Source organism: Ptychodera flava, chromosome 5 (genome assembly GCF_041260155.1).
Source record: "Ptychodera flava strain L36383 chromosome 5, AS_Pfla_20210202, whole genome shotgun sequence".
NCBI classification, from domain to species: Eukaryota; Metazoa; Hemichordata; class Enteropneusta; family Ptychoderidae; genus Ptychodera; species Ptychodera flava.
The window spans coordinates 22,774,580-22,796,899 of record NC_091932.1 but is presented as its reverse complement, the minus strand read 5'-3'; the positions used below and the strand labels follow the sequence as shown (position 1 = coordinate 22,796,899).

Here is a 22,320-nt window from a genome sequence, read left to right as displayed (position 1 = left end):
TTTCATGCTGATCAGAAAATATATGGTTTATTGGTACTTATTTAATTTTTACTCTAAGCAGTGTCATGCAATGACCACACCCCAGATTTTATCAATATTTACATAAGGGGCCTGGTATATAGGAATACATTGGCCTTGGTAGTCAAGGGGTTGGTCATGACCATTAATTCATTTTCGCGATGGTTTCATGTATCGTATCTAAAACCGGGGTCAAATATGTGCATGGTCACCCATTCATTCAGTATCTTTCAACATATCAAACAATATAAGTAGAATCTTGCATCAAACAAAATTCATGAAAAATGGCCGACTTCGTCCCTTAAACAGACGTATATATCTCCATACCTCTTATTTACTCTACTCAGACGATAAGGTCAAGCATTCGATTCATGTTTCGTTGTCGTTCATCTCATTGGCTCGAGCTGTCACGTGCCTGGCAGTTTTTGCATACTCCGCCATTAACCAAATTGCATCCATCAATGTGCTGTATTCTTCGGCGCCGTTGGTTGTGACCTTGAATTTTAGTTTCTTCTGCAATTCATAAATATTAAGGTTAAGGATCTAGACACACAGAAAATGCTACCTGACAAGACTCTGTCTGTCTGTCTGTCTGTCTGTCTGTCTGTCTGTCTGTCTGTCTGTCTGTCTGTCTGTCTGTCTGTCTGTCTGTCTGTCTGTCTGTCTGTCTGTCTGTCTGTCTGTCTGTCTGTCTGTCTGTCTGTCTGTCTGTCTATGTACGTACGTACGTACGTACGTATGTATGTATGTATGTACGTACGTATGTACATACGTACGTACGTATGTATGTATGTATGTACATATCTGTCCCGCTATCTCTCTGTTTGTCAGTCCGTCTCTTTGTAGATTTCTTGTCCATGTCAGTCAATCCGTATCTCTGCCGCCCCTTTCGTCTTTCAATTTGTGTCTTGTACAAATTGAAATGCGAGTAAGAAGTAACAAATCAGAAATGTTTTGCTTACTCGAAAAACTTTGTTGTCACTGCACGGTATGAGTGAAAATTTGAAAGATTTCGGATTTGACTTCGATGAAATTTTCAGCTCGTAGTAGAACATGTCGATTGTGCAACTTCGGAAGCTGTCTCCGTTTTCGTCCTAAAAAAGAAACCACATCAGTCAATAAACGGATGAGAAATTCGGTGTTAGCTGACAATAAACATTTTTAAATGCATAACGGTCATGAATAGGTAAAGAAAAGAGTCGAATGCTCCCCCTTAACATACAGTAAGGAATGTAATCAAATCTAATTTTTCAAACGTAGTATATGCGTCTTGTCCTCGAACGGTATATAGTGAAAGTAAATGAAATTACGTTTATAACATTGTTAGAGATATATTAAAAATATGTATGAAGGTCCAATTTTTTGCCAGATGACTTTAAATGTTCTACATGGAACTACAAGAAATTGTTCACTTTCTACAATTTCTATCAGCAAACGTTAATATTTTGTACGCCCACTTTGAACAAACTGTGTAGTTCTAACTCTGCCGTTCTGACATTCAACGTCGTCGGATAACTTTTTCACTACTCACGTGAGACACAGAGATCAGGTATGGAGAAGTCAGGAGGAAATCTCGCTTTCTCCAAAATTTCAAGAAACAGCAGCCTTTTTTGTAGTATGCCTGGTCGGTTGTGTAAACTGCGCTTCCGATCTGAATGAAAGATAAGAAAAAACGTCAAATTCTTTCGGATCTCTCCTCTTATTGAAAGAGATGTACAGGTACAGTAAGCTCAGAGTATGAATATAACAGAATAAGTAATAACACCGCTGGGGAACTGTTTTGAGAACGTCATTTACTTTCCTCCCGTGCCTGTTTTGAATAGCCTGTTTATGGTCAGTACTGGGCCGCATGATTGAAAGAAACGTTTTTATGAACAGCAAATGACTGATATTAACTCTTAACAATATTGGAATGTTTGCAGTTATACAAAGAAAAAAGAAATTGAATAGGCCTAGCTGTTTGTGTACCTCGTACTTCTTCGCGAAGTCTGTGAGTTTGGAATATGTTTCCTCATCATCAATGTTGGTATCCGATGAATTACTTGGACGGCAACAAAAGCTACGTAAACGCTGAATCATTTTGATGCATATCAAATGATTTTGAGGATAAAATATTGCAGATACGTGACACTGAGATATGTGCTTGGAATTTTAGAACTCTCAAAATTCGATGGTTCCCAAGCGCAGGCTCGTCCGGGACCAGGCTCGTTCAAAAGGGAAAACTGACGCTAATCTTGCCTGTGAGGGCGCTCTTGTTGTACGTAAGTTTGTCGTAAGGGATCGTGACGCACTAGAAACATAATTCCTTAGTTTGGTGTCAATCCTCCCCCCCCCTCAAAACGTAATTCCTTAATGCGAAATTGGATTCAGGAAAATTGTGCACTTTATTATGTGCGATAAATGTAATAACAACCTGTCCTTGTTAAATCTGCACACGAATATAGATAAACAAAGTTTATACTTTTACTATTTCTTCGTATCAAAAAGAGTGGTTTGACCACGATTAGGTGTGATTTTCTTCACGGCAGGACACAACGTGTACACAATCTAAAGTTTTTTTTCAAAAGGCTGTACGCTTCCTTTTACGTACATACGTTCAAGTTCAACATGTCGTAGTGAAAGGCGTCTGCCACATAATCGGAGGCTTTCTACATCCGATAGCGCCACATGCACAGAACTGATAATAGCAGCAGATGAATCGACAAGGTTGCTTTCAGAAAAGCCTTCATGTGCAGTGTTTAACATAAATTACGCCAAAAATATTATACACACATATATACATATATATACAACATTTTCGAGTCTTGAGGATTAACATTGCCCTGTATTCAAGTACAATTTTTTTCTTCAAATTATCTCAGGATCCATAGTCCGTAGCGAGGTGTCTTACCTCTGAGAAACGAAGGAACCGCCAATGCTAGCGGAATAGGCAAAATATGGACATTTCATGGACGTATCGTGGCGGCTGATCTGAAAGAATAACAGTCACACGAAACGTTACGATACAGATTTGAAAATAAACAAACATAAATTTATAGAGGGAAAACTATGTAGTTTATTTGCAGTCCGTCGACGGATGTGCCGTGTTCACACTAACATCAGACAGACAACTAACACATTTGAAGTAATTGTGCATGCAACCGGCGCCATTATGTAAATAAAGAGGGACAAGTATACAGGAACGATTAATTTTTTCTCTGAGGTAGCAGCACAAATCATGGCGATCGATCATGACAGATTATTACTCTATACTGAGCAGTTCAAACACCATCTTTACCTGCCACAGGAGTTTGTAGCGGTGATACTGTACGAAGCCTTATTAACTTTTAGCACTCGACTTCTATCCCTTTGTCAATAATACATTTTAGGTTAATTTAAGCTAACATTCTGGGCCGAACTAAAGTCATACGTTTGTGAATGCTATTTATTTTTTTTCATTATGAACCACTTCTAATCTTTTTTATAGAGAGTAGAAGTTATTTCAGGGGTTCAACTTGTCTTTATAGATTCATTTGGATGTAGTTAAGTATATTGTCACGTCACAAAGCTTGATCATGTCTGTTTACGTAATGTAAGCTATCATTCTATTCTTTCAAATAAAGGTGCCGAACTAAAGTCTTACGTTATTAAGTACTGTTTTGTTTTGTTTTGTTTTTATCATTGACAGTATAAGTCATTAGGATGTTGTTTTCATATATTTATTTGAATGCAAGTACTTCGCATTTAAGCATCTGTTATTACTTACGTCACAAAGGATGCGCAGGTCTGTTCCGTTTGTGGTACAGAATGGTGACATCATTTTAGTTCTTTCGTTTTCTCTATAGTTCTGGGATCCACACTCAGACGACATTTGAAGTTCCACACCAAAAAAACAAGAGTATGTTATCTTTCCAACCGCACGGTGACGCCCTTTCGAACGATGACAGATAATAGTTGTAGATTCTTGTAACTGCAGTCCAATCGTAGTTGATAGGCCATAGTAAAAAAACAAGAAGCATTACCTCCCAGAACTCACGCTGGCGCCCTTCCAATAATGACATAAAATATGCATAATATAAATAAAACACTTTGCGGGAAAAAACAAACATAAAGGATTGAGTCATGATTCGACTCATCAGAGGGATACTCGAAACGTAAAACTTGAAATATATTATGGTATACTGCTTTTTTGTCAGTTTCTAAAGTTTCATAATTATTGCTGCGTGTCCTTTACAGTCGATCTCCAACGTTGCCGGCGTCTATACTGTCGGCGCCGCTGTAGTACGACCACAGCGAACTCGCCTCCACCGTCGACGAATCGTCGCTCTGACTGACGATGCTCTCCTTGTTCGGGTTGTTACGGAGACAGCAGATGAGGTTGCGGTAGCCGCGTCGGAAGTTAACGCTCAACAGCGAGTACACGAATGGTTTGTAGACGCTGATCGAGTAAAAGAAGGTGTCGGCCAGAAATTCGCAGAGGGAGTACCATTTGTTGTAGGTGGAGAAACCATCGCGGACGAACACAGAGACAATGCTGTCGATGGTCGCCGGTAGAAACAGCACTGAGAATAGAGTGATGAGAGTAAGCAGGAGTTTTAGCGCCCTCTTACAGGCAGCCATGATCTTGTAATTTGCGGAGAGTAACACCTGCGCTTCGGAGGACTTTAGAAACGCATTTATCCTCGTGAAAGCGATTGTAATGATGATGAGCGGGACAACGTAGAAAACGGCTATTCGCGTGAGTGAAAACTTCAGTGAAGCCGATCGCGAGAGGACTAGCCGACATACCGTCCCAGCCGACTCATTATTGGCGGCGACCGGAAGCACTGGCATTTTCGTAACGTCACTGAAATGACTCTTCGGCAAGGCAGCAGATACGGCCAGTAGTTGGACCAGAAACGCCACTGCGACGAACTTCTTGGCCGAGCGAATGCTGTACGCCCTCATGGGTCGAGATAGGGTCAGGAACCTGGAAGACCGGAAGAGAGGTTGAAGCGGATTTAAATATGTTAAGAGGTGAATGATATTTTTTTCTCAATAAACTACTCTAAAATCGTCTTTTGGTGAGTGTTATAGAAAAGTGAATCAAAGACTTGCCTTGAAAATGAAAGTTGTATTGTTAAGGCTCATATTGTTAGGCAACTCTATGAATTTCTGAAGCAATATCTTTTACAACAGCGAAAACAAAACATAGTTTTCTTTTGAAATTGGACAAGTAAAGTATCAAGTATTGATCTCCATTGGGTATCTAGGAATTAATATTAAAGTGGCGGTTATTTTCGCGGTGCCTACGAAGAGATAAGTTTTTCTCCTTGTCTGTGACTGAACTTACATTTACGGTGCACAAAAACCTCTCTCCATGACCGCGATGAGAATGAATGACAAGAACACGTTGTCATGTTATAAGAACGGGTAAGTTTTGGATGGACTTCTCTTGCTGTGTAATACCTACCTGTCGATACTCATTGCCGTCAAGGTGAAAGCAGTCACTGCGATTGCGTAATCTTGGAAGAAATATACCACACTGCAGAATTCACCACTGAAGTTCCATTTCTTTAAAAATCAAAAAATATTTTACCAATATGAGTTATCGTCAGTTTTGTATTTACATGGTTACATTTGCCATATATGGAAGTGTGTATTGTTCAGAAAGTGTCCAGCTGTCTATTTCTTCATAAGCTTCCAACATTCACACTTGTCTATAGCACACAATTGGATCGATAAAAACCAATATCTGTCGATTTTGAGGTAAAATATCAACACTTTATTGATAGAATCGATATCTGTCAGTACCTGTCGTACACACCCAACACATTATTTAATTATTGTCTCTCTACGAATAGTAACTCTTTTCCCGCCCTTACTAGACAAAATTTGGTAATTAATATGCAGCCACAGCCAACCAGCCAAAGAGAAACACGATAGAGCTTATCATAGGCAGGATGTATAAGGATTCGAGTGTCTTGGCCTGCTGCGTTACCTCCTTTCGAATTGTCTGAAATGCTAACACCAGACAGAGTTGCAATATCGAAGCAATAGAATCTGTTAGGTGAACACGTCGGTGCCCTCTTAATATAGTGACGAGGATGCCTAAAATTCGTGTAACCTTGCGAACGTATTGCACCATAAAGTAACTCGCGGGAAAATGAATGTGTACGCGCAGGATATGCGCGTTTTACGACAGCTCGAGCTGTGTCATCTATCAGCCGAAGATGTCTCGACCACTAGTGTCCTGAGTTATGATAATGTCAAAAGAAGTTAGCATCAATAAAGTTGGTGCCGTGAGTATTCTGTTGCCAAGGTGATCACGCATGCCCCATAGAGTATGTGATTTGCACCTTCAGAGATCTCGCATATTTTTTCAGTCCTCCCTGCATACTTAGAGGGCGTCAATTTATTATGTCATCTCAAAAGACTCGACAGGGCTTCAATCCATACATGTTAATTTAGACTGTGAATAACGGTCGTAAAGAGATAAAAGAAACGGCGTTTTCATTACTTAGAAATTAAGTCGGCCATTGTCTGTCAAGATTGCGATCACAGTTCACCATTACACATGTATTTTGTCATTAACATGTCAAAGATTATTACATTTTCCATGTAATGTAATATCATATCGTTACTGAGACTCGTAATTAACAGATGAAATCGGTGTTTTGCCATCATAAATTAATTTCAACAGACTATTCATGTGTCTGTACTTATATCAGACAATATTGCAAGGAAAGTGTGATAAAAGCGTTGATGATACGATCAACAGAATCATCGGCCCAGTTTCAAGATGCGTATCTCACCTCTATCATCGTGGCTCTATGTCAGTGACGGTACTCGGATACCGAACAAAATCCAACTGTGCCCGGAGACACAGAAACACGAAATTATCCCCCAAAAAAGTGACATGCCATCTCTGAAAGGAATTCCATCAAAAGTTCGCCACTCACCTGGAAAACATACGTGCTTATGACGTCAAAGGGCATCGCCAAGAGCAACAAGGTCAAATCCCCCACCGCCATCTGCGAGATGAATAGATTTGTCACCGTTCTGAGGTGAGGGTTGAGGGCAACGACTGACACTGTCAGAGTATTTCCTGTATTATCGAGGAAAATGAAGAAAATAAATGGAATTTAATCGGATTTAAAAAAGCTATAATGTTAATATACGACAAACAATAATACCGTATAACTCGAGCCTCTTGCTCAGTAACTATTATCTGACTATAACAGAAGTTTGGTTTTGTTTATTTTTCAACAACTGTCTGTCAACAACAAGCTTTGCGATTACTGCGTTCGGCTAATTACACAATTTACATTCAGTCTGTGATCAGCGTTCCTCAGCGAGAATACCCACTCCAGTGGAACAATGCAATTATACGCTCTGCCAGGAAGGGTCTTGTGCCACTCACGAGGACGAAACCGGTGGCGATCGTCACGCACTCGGATCCATCCAGGAAAGCATTCAAATGTAAAATTATTGATGGCATATCCACAAGGACTTGGCAGCGCCCATACTTTCTAAGTCGCAAGGACAGAGGCTGTATAAAATGAAAATTTGTACAGACAAGCGAAGCTGTGTTCGCATGTCAGGCAGCCATATTGTCTCACATGACATACAAATTCCGCAAAATATAAAAGTTTCATATTGACAAGAATTTCACATCGTCAAATTAAAAGAAACATAAAACTTCAAGCACTTTCTGTCAACAGGGTGATATCAGTGTGAATCTGGCAGGTATTTTTTCTTTCCCAATGTACCAAAAGTTATAATGCAACCTTTAAAAGACATTAAATGCACAGTGCAAGACACAGGTTCGTAATATGTTAATCTTGCATATCAAAGGTATACCGAATTGTTACCTGACAACTTATGCGTATGAGTTTATTTTTTAACCTTTGGGATGCAACATGATATTTCATTAGGGCAAATAAAAATAAGGACAATCAATTATTGCATGCACCTTCTAAGATTTAGAGTGTTATTTTCTGAAGTAAGGTAAGCATGCATGCATATATGTTGTCAAAACATTAACTCTTTCACTTTCTTGTCATTTCGGAATATTTTTTCCTCACAAAAGTGCAGGCAGACACCTGTTCAGCAATATTTTCTGCGTCGATATCTTCAATTGTATTAACTTCCCCTGAGCGCAAATGCTCCATCCCAAATCTGACATAAAAATATTTCTGACCATTGAGCCTGTGGATATAAAGAACCTGCGGTATAAATGTTATGATCGCGAGGTATGGCGAAAATGAAACGACAATAACTTAATTCGAATTCATGGCTTGCTTGTAGATTAATTGTACAATTGGTGTCTTAGTCCACCAAAAGAGATCCATAGACTTCATCGATTGGGACTTTACAATTAATTGAATTCTTTGAGACTATGCTTTCTTAAACTTGAACGATTTGGCCTTCCACTTCACTATTTATAATGAACACAATTGTCCGTCGAAATCGTTCAAGATTGTACAGTCTTAAGCATGCAGGTACTAGAAGACAGAAATAGAATTTAATTACGTACAATTGCCCGAAGAACTCATAGAAAACTATGTTCTACAAATAATTTGTGCTAAAACAACTATGGTAATGGAAACTACTAAGAAGAAAAAATAATGTGATATTACTAAATGTGATATTTTGGTGAAATTCACGTAAATACTTGTTTAATATGATCGCCATGGAGAAAATATCAAACGCAGTAGTTTTCAAAAATTCACCAAGATTTGATCGAAATTGACGACACCCTTTAGATAGGCTTTAAGGTAGAAAGCACCTCTGGGACAGATAGTCGGACTCTCAATTTTCTACAATTCTTTTCTGACCTATTACTTGTGGGAGTTCATTTTAAAGCTCTTGGAGAAAGAAAAACTTTCGTTTTCTTAGTTTTTCGAAAATCCAAAATTTAATTTTTCTCTATAGAGTTACCACAGGAATGGCGGCCATTTTGAAATTCAAATATAGCAAAATGTTGGGTAATTTTTTTCGCTAGTTCGAAACTTTGGACGTTGACCCCCGATTTTTATTGTTGATTTGGTAAGAGAATGGTTGAAAGTTTCATTTAGACAAATTTGAGCAAAAGTTTAAGTCTTTCACTTCGAGGTGCATACTACCTTAGTATGAAATTCCACACAACTATAACAGAACGTTTACAACACTTCTAGAACAAAACGAGTACTGATCACGTTACTGATTCTAGCAAGACAGCTGCCGTTGAAAAAGACGGGAGAACAGTAACTTCCAAGTGAAAGAAATGGCGTAAATAAATATTTACCAAAACTATCGCAGAGAACTCGCTGAATACTACCTACACTGCGGTAAGCTAACACGTTCGAACGCTATATGATTTCATGCAGTGTGCAACCATTTTTCAAAACCAGCGCATTTACATTTTTATTGCCCCGATACACGCAGCGAAATCCTCACAATCAAACATCTCCATTGCGTAGTAATTGAATGCATTCATCGAACCAAAAATTCACTTCGCTCAGGCGAATTTGCTGACGGCGTTTGATACAATTTTTGTTTGCTGCCAATGATCACAAAATCTCCGCCTGCTATAGTCACACATCATCGACAGGAACAAAGCTCTATATTCTGTGTCAGTGATGTTTGCAATCGCGCGTCAACGGAATACATGTTTTATGAGTAGCGGCGGCGAGTTTGTCATTTCCGATAACTCTTAGATTTCTAAAGGTTGCAATGAGAACGTGCAAGGGCTACTTAAGAACCGTCAAGGAGTTAAGCTGCATGCCATTTCTTGATTTCCATGGCAACTGTGGCGTTTTTCATTCTCGCATCATTTGTCCCAAAACACTTAATACTCCAAATCTTTATCCTGCAGTATGGTGACTCAACGTTGGTCACACTGCATAATTTACAACAAAACTTCTTACAGCGGAGATTATGATTTGATAATTACGTTCGCAAGCAAGAGATTTATACATCGCGTGACGACAGCAAAGTCTCTTGAAGAGAATACTAAAAAGAGAACGGGAAAAGAAAATATAGAAAGATGAACTGTGGTGACTCGAGAGGAACTAACTTATTTAGAGATTTGAATGATAACTGACTTAAAGCGCTTCCATCACATGGATGACAGATGCAAGGCAGTACAGCAGTTCTAGGCGTGTGGAAACTACATCGAACACGTGTATCTGTAAATCCGTTTTGCTTAAAATGCTCTAAATCAGTGCGAAGAAATTAATTTAGAGTAATGTCGCTGACCCCTTCGACCTTTCTGCAAATGACCGAAAGGTATCCGGTGTAAATGATTGGCCGGTGGAACGTTTTGCCTTCTGGGTATGTTATAATTTCGTCGCAACACACAGGGGTGGTTGGTGTACCCGCAAATGATGCGCCCGATCTTGTTAAGCCGTACCACGCAGCGCCAATTGCTCGCTTGTTTGTTCAGCGAAAGAGGAAGCGTTACCGTATTTTGCCGGGAGCGATTCCCTCGGCTGTGGTAATCAGCAAAATTTATCTCGTTACTCGGAGAAACCAGATTGCACTGGGAATTGGATGGAACGGGAGCAAGGTGTCGACACATGCAAAAACTGAGTAGTTCACTTTTTTGTCAAAAGGCACGTGCGGCCCTCTTGGAAGTTTGAGTTTAGAGTAGGCCGTAGGGATATAAATTATGTAAGCTTGGAGACAAGTAAAACATTTTCTGATATGCCTCGATAGTTCGACATTCATTAGATCTAACCATGGCAACAATGTTGAACTCTTCCATTTAGTCTGTGATGTCAAACTGAACATATGCTTTACTACTTTGAGGAGCACCCGATACATTATTGAACATATTGCCATGTTTTACACTTGACGAACCCATACGGCCTTTATAGCTACCGCACGACCGTAAGCATTAACCCTCGACTCATTTTACGATTTCGTACAGCAGGAGATTTTGAAATATCGACATATGTTTGACACCTGACCAGCAGACCTTCAAACATTCCATACACATCGTCTAAGAGGCCGCACAACTAAACGTATGTTCTTAAACATAGAATTGTATCTGAACGTTTTACAATATCAGAGGAGTATAAAATCCCCTATGTAACCCTGATCTGTTTCACATATCAAGGAGATTATCACTGGATTATAGTGGCTAACGTCTGGAACCAACTGTATTCCTTCGTTAGGAATTAATTATTAAAAATTAAAAACAGAAGAAGTTATTAATTAACTGTATCATCTCACTGTTTTTCATTTTCTATGCGTAGCACTTCAGTACTGAAGTTTCGAATCTCACAATACGGGATATAATAAATGCGTAATCTGGTACAGCCTATAGTGCGTGTATGGTGAATTGGCGGAGACGTGAGGGTCATAAATTTATATCGAGTCCAACTCGGAGGGAAAAGCGGGTAGACAGAAGGACGTACCATCGACATGATGAAACCGAGATCTCGGAGAGGCACTCGTACAGCTGACTGAACCATTACAGAGTTCAGGCACCCGGAATGAAGAACGTTCGCGAGAGCAAATCTGGAATATCTGAATTAAAGATCTTGATTCCTTGACAAAAAGGGGAAAAATCAGAGTTAAATTCTTCCGCAAGAACGATCTGTATTCCGAATCGATCTTTCTTAAACTTTTTGAGCCGTAAGGAAAGTTACTAAATTGACGAACAAGGAAGAGCATGTACAACGAAGCACTGTTAACAATGAATTTTCTGCCGGACCTAGAGTGTTCAGAATTTTCCAAAATCCATCAGTTGCCAGTGAACGTTATTCGATGTGTGTCAGAATCTTTACGACTTCGGCGTGCGTCAGCGGTAAAAATCATTGCTCATATGGTGGCTGTTTTACGGCCATTTACGTCCGATCTTTCGATTTTACCGCTCGACCCTTACCGAAGACACAGTTTTGAAAAGGCACGCATGGCTCGTTGTGCGATAAAGTTAACGAAGATGTAAACAGGGGGTTTGCATCACTTCAGATATACCCCCGGCGTTATGTTTGGCAATTCTAGAGAGATCCGTGTAGCGTTTCCTGACATGCTATTACAGGTTGAAAGTGTGCGATACGCTTTATAAGTATGACATGAAGAATGAAGTTATAAAATCCATTTACCTAGACACTTCAATAATGAAAAGAGGCACTTATCGAACAGCTTAGCCTGAAATTCCTGTGGTAATGTATAAAAGTAAGAGGCAAGCCCCATTACCTGTCATTTGTTTATTATTGAATGCTGTACAGAAGACAAATGTTAAGCTCATTTAGTTGGCGCCACACATTAAAATCTTGCCGCTGGTACTGTATTTCTCATGGCATGCACCGTCTCTTTAAGATTTGGAAAGCAGTCTCAATCGTACTGTACTTTCAGGGGCATTGGAATCTACAAACATTTTTTCTGAGTAGAAATGAACAATTTTGCTTCAAGATTTGAGTGCAATATTGGAACAAGAGTTTGGATTTTTTCACTATTTTACTAATATTGAAGTTTGAAGAAGAATCTGTCCTTCAGTTGACACCTCTCATCGTAGACATCATCATCAGCACCATCATCATCATCATCGTCATCATCATCATCATCATCATCATCTATAATGATGATGATGATGATGGTGATGATGATGATGATGATGATGATGATTATTATTATTGTTATTGTTTTCATAGTTAAATGTGTAAAATTGATAATGAATAGTTTGGCTCGGTCCTTTCGTAAGACTGGTAAATATTTGTCACATTAATGGTTATTATGACAACATATTTTTAAATATAGGATTTCTGTCGTATCATGTTAGGAGATACCACATACTCGCACTGGTTGGACCTATTTGTAAATGTAAAAATATGAATGATATGGCAAAACATCTAGAGATTTCAATACATTTGCAATTATCAGTGATATTTTCCAATAAACTATTAATTATTTATTACTAATGTCGCCACAGAATGGAGGAATAAAACTTGTTTACTGGACATAAATTGCGGACTTTATCTCTACTCACTTTCGGTCTTGCAACATGATCACTTGTCAGATAATAAATACTTATGCTGAGCGAACGTTCGCAAAGAATTTATTAGAATCAAATCGAATCTAGTCTTGGTTTCATTTTTAGTCTCTTCCGAGTGATGGACTTTTAATGTGAGATGCAGATGGCTCCTGGTTACATTTTTGTAGGTATAGAGATATCAGAGCTGGAAATTGCTTTGCTTCTAAATAACGAGGAAGCCCGAAAACACCCGAAGCCAGGATCGTGGATTACGACGCTGGGTCAGCGGGCATTTCATTTTGTTTGATTACACAACAATGGGACCAAATGAAACAGGAAAATTGGAAATTCCTGTGGGGTATTATTTCATCGTGCATAAATCTCTACTCGCTACTTTTTTCTCGATTCAAACATAAACTTTCTCCAATGAAGGATTTACTTATCTAGCAATATTTTTTGCCACGTATGAGATGTTTATGATTTCCTTCAGTGATACAAGTGCAGGTGGAAATACTATGTTACAACTGATTTTTCAAAACGACTGCAATCTCCCATGTATGCCTCTTCTACCACAGCGTACATTTTGAAAATCCCGTTTCCTTTTTCAGTGTTTAAAAGACTACAAATTTAAGCAACAATATGCCATGACCTGATATCGATAATATTTATGTAAATATTCATTTGGCTTAAAACTGTCTTGTACAATATTCCTCAGTATGCAGACAGACGCCTCCACTGAAGTATACGCGACAAAATTGAACTGCCCACAAGCTTCATACCCGTACTACGGCGCGCCAAATGTTTCAAAAATATTTATCGTCATAGAGTAAAAATAAACTGTCAAATTTTCTTTCTAAAAATTAAGTCTTAAACGTGTATGAATAATAAGAAAAAAGCTCTTTCGTCCATATCATTGCATTTTATTAATGTACCTTTTCATAAAAATAGCATTCATTTGAAAATACGTGTCATTAAATATTTGAATGTGTCTGTACAGATAAGATGACGTGCAACCGTCCTTCTTGATTGAAATAAAAATTCGATGGAATTACGGAAGAAAATAAACGAGAAAAGTATTATTGCAAAAAAGGGCAGAATGTTATGTAATGCTTAATTGTAAAATATTCTTTAAACCGTAATGAGAAGATAAACTTTTCAAAATTTGGAAATACCACACTCCCATACTTATTGACGTACACATACACGTGTATTTGATATAAAGGTGCAATGAATGCTGATTATAAGGGAAAAAAGAAAAAAATCAAGCACACACACAAAAAATATTGAAATGATTAAAAACAAAACCACAAATAGTACTTGCACTACTACCAAAAAACAAAACGAACCACCATCAGGTCTGACTAAAAAAAGAAAGAGAATCACAATTGAAAAGTCGACCGAGATCGCGCCGGCGTTGAGGCTGTAAAGAAACCAAAACGAGGTCAGCTTGGGAAAAAAACCAAAGCGAGGTTACAAAAAAAAAGAGGTTACCAAAAAAAAAAAAAAACTCAGTAGAAAAAAAAGAGGCCCGTTCGAGAAAAGAAAACAGAGTGGGACACCCCGCAGAAAAAGCCCAACATGAAAATTGAATAATTGTCAACGTCATGATTGTTACAGTTTAATGCCAGAGGGTTTTGGATCACCACACTCGGATGTTGGACATGATATTTGGGGTATTTCAGCGATAACTCTCAGCTTCTAGTCTTCAATATCATCTCATGGACGTCCAAGTTATCGACACGTCCCATTCTATATTAAACAGTTACCAGTTTTGGTTAAAAGTGGACAAAACACTCGTGGTGGTTCGTCGGCTGCCAGCGGTCCCCTCGCTCCAATGTACACTCGAGGTGGTAAGCCAGCGCGGGCCGGCGGTCCCGTCGCTAGTACAGTAGGCCTACACGCCGGCAACCAGCGATCCCCTCGCTGTAAAGTGTAGGGCCGCCTCTCCCAAATCATAGACAGTCTGTGCCCAAACCCCAACAAAACGATGGCTTGCCGCTAGCCCACGGTTACGTGTGGTTCGATACACAGCGGCCGCCGTGTGGGTATGCATAGTAAAATTGCATACCACGCAGCACTCTGCGGCCTAGTTCTGCATGGCAGGGCTGTGTGTTACCGGCGTGACACGGCCTCCCGTATAACGCCGGTAACACGTACACAGCCCTGCCATGCAAAGCTAGCAGCGGCCGCTATGTATCGAACCACACACGTATCCCGTGGGTTTAGCCTCTAAACGGAGTGTGGCAAAGGCAAAAATACTCGGGCTGAAACACTCCGTTTAAATTCGAGGCAACGTTTTCACTAGTAGTAGTAGTACCTGTAGAACGCGAACGCGCCCGACTTGACAAACACTGATCAAGCAGCCGCTATTTCTCTGTACACTGTAGCTCAACACAACCAGCAAAGGGAGTGGTAGGGCTACGGATCCGCAGCAAGGCCGGGCTGTGAGTTACCGGATACGGCCAGGCCGTATAACGCCGGTAACTCACAGCCCTGCCCTGCCACCCAGAGCTATGTATAGGCTACTGCACAAATATCGTAGCTCCATATATTGGACTGTGTGGATATAAAGATTTCTGCAATGGGGATCGACATGTCGTGTATGTGCCGGTCTAGCCCTGCGAGTATAGTGAGAGTGTCTGGCGTTGCGAAGGCCGGACACTCTCGCCATACTCGTAGTCGTAAGGCTTGTACAGTTGCGTCGCTCGTCTTGTCGAACACGGAAAACGATGGACGTTCTCTCAACATGCGGCAGATTTCTTCAAAACTATTCATTTTATCATGATTTGGGTGATCTTTGAGGATAGACGAGGAATTAGCAAACAACGAGGTGGTTTATTATCATGGTATTTGAACCCGATGTATCGAACCATACGTATAAAACTGTGTAGAAATCATGTAGGCCAAACGGCGATGACAGTGCGGCTCGGTGGAAGGCCTGCAGTGGGCTCCCTGCCATACCGCGCCTAAGGCATCGATTTCTTCGCAGTGTTGCTATGAAGGGTCATGGGTTGTACGTCTCGCTCGTGATCTGACCTGTGGACTGCCTGAAATTGGCTCAGTTAACTTGACTCTCTGGAACTATTCACTGTTAACTTGGACGTTCTGTAGGTGATATTGCCCACTTCATTTCATCAAGTATGGTTTCAAGTAGAGCAGGGCCCAGCCAAACAGAGCTAGGTTTCAAGATGTCACGTTATCACTGAAATGCTCAATTAATATTTCGTCAAACATTGGAGTATGTGGTGATCGGATTCCCCGCTGTTGGGGATTCATCGATCGAAGGAAACGTGAACCATGAGTTTTTTGAATAAAATAATTGTAATTTCGGGCTTGTTGTTTTTTTTTCTGTGGCGAGTGCTCGTTTTTTTTCTTTTTTTCTTTTTTTTTTTTTTCTTTTTCTTTTTGCTGTGGCGAGTCCTCATTTATTTTTTTCTTTCCACAGGCCCACGCGTTTTTTTTGTATCTCTGTTCATGGCATTTTTTATTTTTTTCGTTTTTATTTTATTTTATTTTATTTTTTTGTAGATGAGATCCACTTTTGTCTAGAGCCATCACTGCCGAATTTTTTCACCGATTTTCTCTCTTTACTGTCAAAGCGGCTGGTGATTCATATTATATTTTTGATTATCTATAATACGTTTATTATGAGACGTAGTGCTTTTTATTTTCTTAGTACATAATAATTTTATGTATGCATGGCTTTTTTTGTCTGATTCTTTTACAATTATTTTCTGTATGTGGTTCACGTTTTATTTTTTGTACTATTTTTTCCGAGTGGTAGTAGTGATTTTTAGTGATTTTCTTGTGAATTTTGTGGACGTATCACTGTGTAACATATTTTTCTTTTTTCTTTTTGTAAAATCAGCACTCATTGCACCTTTTCGCGAACTATTATACGGTATATATGTCGATAAGTATGGATGTATGACTTTTTCAAATCGTTGAAAATTGTTTATTTCCTAATTACGCTTAAAAGATTTTTTCTCAAGTTAAAATGAAGTATTAAATGACATTTCTGTCTTTTGTTTTTTAATTATACTTTTCTTACTTTTTCCTTCCTAATGAGACCGAATTTTTATTTCAATTGAGAAAGACAGTTTATTTTTGCACTGAATCGATAAATATTTTTGTAACATTGGCGCGCCGTACCGGTACATCGTAAATAAATATTGACCGCACCGAGTGAAATTTATGAGAAGGCTTGATCGCCTTGTCATTTTTATTGTCTTGAAATGCGAGGCCATTGAAGTATCTGATTGGTATGTTTATCATTCACTGGGATGTGTCTTTATCGCAGCTTAACTCAATAAAAAGTTACTTTTCAGTTCGCAGATGGTGTCCTTGATGCATTTCACTGATATCCGACTCACTTTATTTCTTTTTTTCTTGTTTTAACTTTAGACGTCCACTCAAACACTAATCATCTCTCAACGTCCCCATATGATGGATATACAACGGAAAATAAGTTTTCAACTGAAAAATAATGTTAGTTTTCTTTTAGGCATCGAGATTCCCGAATACAATTGTGACGATGGAATCGATTAATATCATCACATGAGTTTAATGTTTCCTGAGGTTTGACAAAGGACCAAATTCATCAAAATAAATGCCTTTGATTGGTTGATTGATGAATATGGCAAATCTTAATCACGTCAAAGCCATCATCTGATGATTCAATAATTATGGACAATGATAATTGACAAATAGCCGGAAGTTTTTTTTGCGTCATTATTGGATTATGCAAATTTTGAATTGATTACAGGTAAATACTCCGATTGTAAAATGCTCACCTGCTGCTGGGATACGGAAAAAAACATCAGTATTTAGGCGGACGCTAATTTGTGTCAAGATAGTCAATATGGCCATTTTTGACCATTTGTTAGCGGCTGTCTATAACTTAAAAACTTTAAAGAATGCTCCTATCGCTGGCATTATCGAGGTCATTGTGATTTGATGAATTTTGACGCCAACTACAATTCCTGTACAGTACCCTCCATATTGCAGCTACCGTGCGAACTTTTTATCACTTATCTTTTACGGTTACGTAGCTGTTGCTGTAGCACAAGTGTTCTAAATTTGCTGAACACGGTGAATAACAATTCTTCCCTGACGGTTTAACCGCAACTACGATTATCACTTTCAAATTGGATGCCAGACACTCAAGCTTCATTTATATTCACCCACGCTCATGTTTCGAGGTCTGGAGTGAATTAGCAGCCAGATTGATGCACGGCGGTTTCCATGATTGAGCGATTATATCGATTACCTAGGCAACGCCGTCTTCGATCGAGAGAACAAACATCATTGACAGCGAATTAGGGAAAAAGTGAAGTCACTCGTCATTTCAAGAATTGCTCACTCCTCGTGCGGGCAGGTCCGCACCACCTCGTTAACGCGACAAAAATATAGTGCGCAAAGCTCCGAGACTTGCACTCGGCACTACCAAAATGTCGATGGGTTAATGGTTCGACTTGATTGATTGCACCTGTGTGAAAGTTTTTTTCGCGCGTATTCATCGGTTGGAAAAGTTTGCATTCATCGAACCCGTATGGCGAGGAACGCACAGCTCAATCAGGAAGTGCTAAAATAGTAACCACTTGTATCAACGACTGCAAGAGTCGGTAATTGCTCTCGTTGAGTGATCATCTTCCCGCGAGACTTCCGACCCCTTTCAATTACAGCTGGAGTTTTCACATTATCTCACCGGAAGCGAAAGGATGTGGGCCATCGTTTTCCAATCTTTAAATGGATGAAGTTGACTGTGTACATAAGTCGCGTCGTTCATTATGAATGTCCTCAAGGAAGCTTCGTGCTCAAAACGTTTAGGGTATCAAGTTAATGAGAGATACATGAAATAGTTAAATTATCAATTATTGGGACCTTGTGGTCGCTGTATCGATACTTGGCAAATTGCCTACGACAAGTAAGAATTTCAAACTGTCAAAATTTAAGTACAGAAAAATAAAACAGGTATCTCAAAAATCATCAAAATGTAGTGGACAGGATAATCGAATCGTGAAATATTACGAAATATTTTTTCTGTATTCTCCATACAATTTCTATCGGGGGTATCTTTAAAATTCACCTAATTATTCACAAGATTTGTTACAACAGCGATAAGACCTGTGGAATTCCATCAGAGATTACTGTGTGTCACGTAATAAATTAAAAAAATAACATCAATGATTGAAACCAAATAATTTTTTTCTGTAATTTATCCATGAAACTCATCGAATGCAGCACATGTGCTGTTTGGAACAAAATACCAGCAGGTGAACATTTTTATCACGCATGGGCCGATAAAAGAGTAAGTCATGTCACTCTGAGCGATGACTTACGATGCGTTAATTTGAACAATCGAACGCTTTGTGAACAAACACCACTAGCTTTCGCTAACAGAACCAGATTCGTTTTCTATTTCCAACGTAACAATGTAACATTGTTCTTCCAAATGAGTTTGTGTTAAACATGCTAAGGCGCTTTAAATAAAATTCTTTGTTTGCAGTCCGCGTGCTGATAGGTTTTCAGAGAAAGTCCCGAAAAGAAACACGATGTTAACACTATTACAAATAAAAATATTATTTTTCCAAAAGAATCCAAATAAAAAATGAGCGTATGTTAATACACTTGTGTTTTTTGTCTGTGTTTGTTTTTTCCCTGGCTGGCTGGTAGGTTTTTTAAAAATCCAAGGACGGCAAACAAAGAATTTTCTTTAAATGGCCTAAGGCCACTTGTTTGGTTAAAAGGAGGTATATCATTAATTTCGCCTTTGACTTATTTTCTGAAAGCAGATACGGTACAGGGCAGTTAGCAAGACACAGAGCACCTACCAGTAACTTATCGGCGGAAACGTATCTAAATGGAGGTCTCTGTTAACTTACACGAGATTTCATACACTCTCTATGCAAACTGACTTTATTTCAGCTGTCCTGCTTTTGCTGAGAAACTCGGCGACCGAGCAAGATTAGTTTGAAATTTAAGCTTGCATTGATCAGGACATTTCTTGAAAATATCTGAAATTTAATATACCTAGATGGGGCAAGAGAAAATCCAGGCGCTGCCCTGCGGTGTTTTAGTAAGAATGCGAATTTTCAGGACGATTGCATCCGCCATGGAAGTCGTCTTTAATATCGTCTAAATATGAACGATTAGCTCTGGCTGGAAGCCGTTGTTTTTGATCGGCACTGCAGGACTCGATTTTGAAAACACCGCGCGAATTCTTTCTCACCCCAAGAAATGTCATCCTCGGAGACGGATTTGTAGTGTTCATGAATAAATCGCGTAAAAGTTTTCCCCGATATAACAAACCAGAAAGAAGGCATCTACCAATTATTTGCTCTGATATCAGTTGCATTTACTTGGCAGTAGAGATTTACAGCCTCCGAACTGATGTAATTCTAATTATTTCATAAATGGAGCTACTTAGACTTAGATTTTGGGTAACAGAATCGAAAGAAATATTCTGGGCATGTGTATGATCGCGTCTATGTAGTCTTTATATAGCTTATTATTTACATGTAAATGTCTTCTACGCTGTAAATATTAACACCGAATCTATTTTACTGGGAACTTCCAGACTTGCGCCAACATTATCATCAGTGGCAAAGCCCCGTGAATCAAAAAAAAAAATATCTGGCAAATTTACTCGTAGAACAAGAAACAAATAATCTTTTCAATGGTAGTGTTGGTACCATTTCTAGTTCTAGAAACCTGAAAGCAATGTGATCTTACAGAGTTATCTAGTTTCATTTCTGACATACTGAGGTGAGGCAGCATAAAATCTGAAACTCGACTGCACCATCTTTTAAAAGGATCTTTTCCCTCCGGATTTGCGATGTTCGTTTGAGATGCAACGCCGCCAAAGCAAGATCCGTGGGAAATTACACACCGGTGCGGAAACGCATCTCCCCCGGTGTAATGACAGGCTTTTATCTACTCTATTTACAGACTCCGCACAATGAAGACATATTTTGCGCGGATAGTAATTGCATCAAATTTCGTAAAAAATTGGGATATGGTATGAGAACAGTGAAACCTTAGACGCACCCGCTGCTGCTGTAAAAGCCTTCTCCGAGGGACCCAGTTAAGCGCGGGTTTTCATGTGGTATGTAACGAAATCAGTAAGATGTTCCTTATATTACATGAAACCGAGCCAACCGACACCTGTTCATATACAAACTTTTACTGCTTAAGCCGACCTGTCTCGAAGAACAGAACTCAAACTTTCAAATTTACATTTCATTTCTGTAAATAATATTAAGTAGAAAATTGAAGTTGCGAAAGTACTAAATAACACGCAACATGGGAAATAGACTGATTGCGTGCAAATTGATTTCAATCATAGAAATCGCACACAGATAAACCTGTCCCTTTTCAACTGACAGCTGCCTTAATTAACCATAGTAATTGAGGTCGCCCTCCTTAAAAGCCCTTGGAATTACAAATGCTCGCTTTATTAACGGTAGTGATTTCTCATCACGTGATGAGGATAGAATGCGAGGTCTCATCGAGGGGATTCATGGGTGACGATCGGACGCCATATTGTTTTGGTGTGCTCGACTCTGTCATTTACCGATATTTAGGCGCAATTACTGTTTAAATACGATATTTCCCCATAGAGAATGGTATAAATCGCACAGGCTATGCTACTAGAACAGTAACGTGTGATATTAGTACTAGTATGTACAAAAAGCGGTGACAATATTTCGCCGCCTAGGACCTCATCAACGGGCCCACTAATTCCAGCCTCGATGGTCAACACATCACTTCAATACACGAATAGGAAACGTGATGAAGTATTATTGGAGTCCAAGCCGTTTGTAAAATACAGTCGGGTGGGACAAGCGTTGATTGAATTCGTACTTGATTGACGTGTTGTATTCGACACGGCCAGTTTCTTCGGTGACAACAGAGTCTTCAGAGAGACGTGTGCAAATATGACGCAGTTTTGTGAGAAGTTCGCGCCTCGCTATCGAAAGGCTAATTTTTTTGGTTCAGTCTTTACTCGCGAAAACTTTCAACCATTCTCATTCAAAATACAGAAGGAAAATCGGGGTCACAGTGCAAAATTTGATACTATGGAAACAAACTTCCTTAAATTCACCGACTTTTGAAATGCAAGGTGAACTGACTGTCTGACCTACTCTCTTACGAATTTTAACTTTCTTGATTCTACCATGTTGTAATGGCAATCGTGTAGAGCATTCTTTAAAGTTTGGGTGAAGCGCTTTCTCATGCAACTCTCCATGTTATTCGGAGGCTGACTTTGTCAAAACAGTTCTGGAGGCCTAATTGCCTTGCTATCTTTTAGGGTCAGGTGGGCGCGAAAAGAGCTCTGGGTAACCGATATGGCAGCTTACTGTGATTGGTCAGCGTGT

The 22,320-nt window shown here is 39.3% G+C and overlaps 1 protein-coding gene across 1 annotated transcript in view; it reads right to left on the bottom strand.

The window, feature by feature from the left end:
* Positions 1-980: 980 nt before the first annotated feature.
* The window catches only part of LOC139133281 (phe13-bombesin receptor-like), a 29,326-nt gene continuing 7,986 nt past the window's right edge, over positions 981-22,320 (bottom strand). The window contains exons 2-7 of the mRNA XM_070699808.1: positions 6,939-7,084; positions 5,450-5,550; positions 3,764-4,966; positions 2,909-2,988; positions 1,550-1,669; positions 981-1,112 (exon numbers count right to left, since the gene is read on the bottom strand). Coding sequence (XP_070555909.1) covers positions 4,228-4,966; positions 5,450-5,550; positions 6,939-7,084 — 986 coding nt within the window. The 3' untranslated portion in view covers positions 981-1,112; positions 1,550-1,669; positions 2,909-2,988; positions 3,764-4,227. The remainder of the gene's footprint in view (positions 1,113-1,549; positions 1,670-2,908; positions 2,989-3,763; positions 4,967-5,449; positions 5,551-6,938; positions 7,085-22,320) is intronic.